The sequence below is a fragment of the Pteropus vampyrus genome, unplaced genomic scaffold (assembly GCF_000151845.1).
Source record: "Pteropus vampyrus isolate Shadow unplaced genomic scaffold, Pvam_2.0 Scaffold283, whole genome shotgun sequence".
NCBI classification, from domain to species: domain Eukaryota; kingdom Metazoa; phylum Chordata; class Mammalia; order Chiroptera; family Pteropodidae; genus Pteropus; species Pteropus vampyrus.
Genome location: NW_011889064.1, coordinates 1,487,417 through 1,489,664, shown reverse-complemented (window position 1 = coordinate 1,489,664; position 2,248 = coordinate 1,487,417). Strand labels below are relative to the sequence as shown.

Genomic DNA, 2,248 nt, shown 5'->3' with positions numbered 1-2,248 from the left:
CTGAGACATAGGTTAAGGAACTTGTCCAGTGTCCTCCAGCTGGGAAACGATACAGCTGGGATCCAAATTCTGGGAGCCTGGCTCTGGAGTTCATGTCTTTAACAATCATGTCACACTGCTGTGCTCATAACCCCAGACATTGAGTTAGAAGGTCCGCACCACTGAGCATAAGCAAGATTGTGTTTTTATTTGTTCTCTTGTTCATTCACTCAACAATTACGTATTGAATGCCTGCTGTGCACCTTACTTGGAGCTGTGCTTGTTGCATATTGAGCTAAATAGGATGAGTGTAGTCTTTTTGCCTCAAGGAGTCACAGACTAGTGGGGAAGAGATAACCCATCACCACCTGGACAAAAATGAGTCAGAGAATGATGTGGAGTCAGTGGGGGCCTTAAAGGGGAATGACAGTGCAGTATTAATCATAGCATTCCTGGGATGTCTGGATGTTAACATTCGTTACCACACTTTGTCATGTGTATCACTGCTTCTAGCAGCCAAGCCTGAAACAGCCACAATTTGTCCCTTGTTTTTAGGTTGTATATTTAATTAGTCGCACTGAGGAATATGTACAATAAAGCTCTAAGACTTATATTTCCATATCTGTATTAGTTGTTGCTAGAGGTAGAAAGTATGTGAGATGGGTTCAGTATCCCATCCTGAAAGTGAATATAAAACTGAAAGTGAATATAAAGAGAGAGTGTTGTAGCCGCCAGCCCCCGAAAGAAATTGAAAAACCTACAATTTCTCTATAGACCACCAGAAACCAGTGAGTTATAGGAAACACACTCTTTATTCAGCCAGCTGGGTCTGCCAGGGGTACGCAGACCCCAAATTAAGCAGCCCCGAAATGTAGAGGTACAGGGTTTTTAAGCCCTAAATCCCATTCCTCATTCTGTGTTAAACACAAAGGTCTGTTTTTCTCCTATTCACTACCTGTCAACCCACAGGTCGGGTGTGCAGGCGGGGGTGCAGAAGCAGAAAGCTTATTGTTAGAATGTTATGTTCCCATGGGTGATAGCCTATGTTCCCATGGGCGATGACCTATGTTCCCATGGGCGATAGCCAAGCAGTAATTTTCCAGCCAGCACAAGAGAAGTATTATTCTGATGTTAATTAAGTGACATAAAGGATTATGGACCTAGGATACTTTTCCCAAGTATTCTTTCCTGACTGGGGCCAAATCAGCTGATTCCGTGGAATCCTAGACCTGGAAGATCTACTGATCATCGCTAACTTCATTTCTTTAACCCTTATGTCACACATTTATTGTCAAGTGTAATCTTTAGGTTTTTATTTTTTATTTATGAAATGATACATTTTCTGCTCTCAGGGAGCATTTGCTAGTGATGTTTAGAATTCAGGTATTTTGCTTCCTGCTCTGCACATATTCTATATTAGTCCCACGTTTTTCTCCTGGCTTTTTGTTGTTGTTGTTCTCAACAGCTACTTTTCCTTATTCTTGATGTTTTTTTTCCTTTGTTCCTGTCAGAAAACAATTGGCTGTTATATGTGCGAGGTGTTTTGTAAGGCACTAAGGATACAGAAATTAACGCAGCAGTCTTTATCCTTAAGGATATCAGTATTTGGTGGGGCCCGAGGTGACAGACATGTAAACAGATGTGTTGGGGGAGGTGCAAGAGTGGAGTTGCAAAAGGCAGCCTGGAGGAGGTCCACAGCTCTAGTCTCGCACGAGGGATGCATTGAGCAGATATGAAAGGTACTCTGTTTTCAGACCTTGTTGCCAGGAATATGGAAGGGAGCTAAAGACACAGGTGAGAGTTGCTGCCTTTCCACCATTTACTTTTGATTTCTTGTCCTCTGGTTATCTCTACTTCTTATCTTCTCTGCCTCTTTTCTTTTCTTGTCTCTCTTGTGTGCTTTTAGGTGTCTCGAGGCCAGCTTCTATTCTCGTGTGCCTTTCCGGGATGAATGGCAGCACACTCTGGTCTAGTCCCCTTCCCGAGGAGGCTCGAGATATTACATGTTTGGATCTGCTGCCAGGAAGCGTGGCTGAAACCATCTGCCTTGTGACAGGGACACACAAGATGCTTAGTGCATTCAATGCGACATCAGGTAACGATCATTTGTCATAAAGGATCTCTGCTCCAGTGAGCTGTAATCTCAGATGAGAACAATCTGGTGGGGAAGGGACTTTTCCACTCTCACATGGTGGAAAATCTGATTTACTTCTCTGGAAGGTGGTTATTAAGAGAGATAACAGAAAGGGTAGATTGAGTACTAGACCTA

The 2,248-nt window shown here is 43.1% G+C and overlaps 1 protein-coding gene across 2 annotated transcripts in view; it reads left to right on the top strand.

Moving 5' to 3' along the window:
* Positions 1–2,248, top strand: part of FAM234B (family with sequence similarity 234 member B) — a 36,758-nt gene that overhangs the window by 15,886 nt on the left and 18,624 nt on the right. For both annotated transcript variants that reach the window (XM_011375990.2, XM_023520868.1), the window contains exon 4: positions 1,886–2,074. In XM_011375990.2, the coding sequence (XP_011374292.1) occupies positions 1,886–2,074 (189 nt within the window). The remainder of the gene's footprint in view (positions 1–1,885; positions 2,075–2,248) is intronic.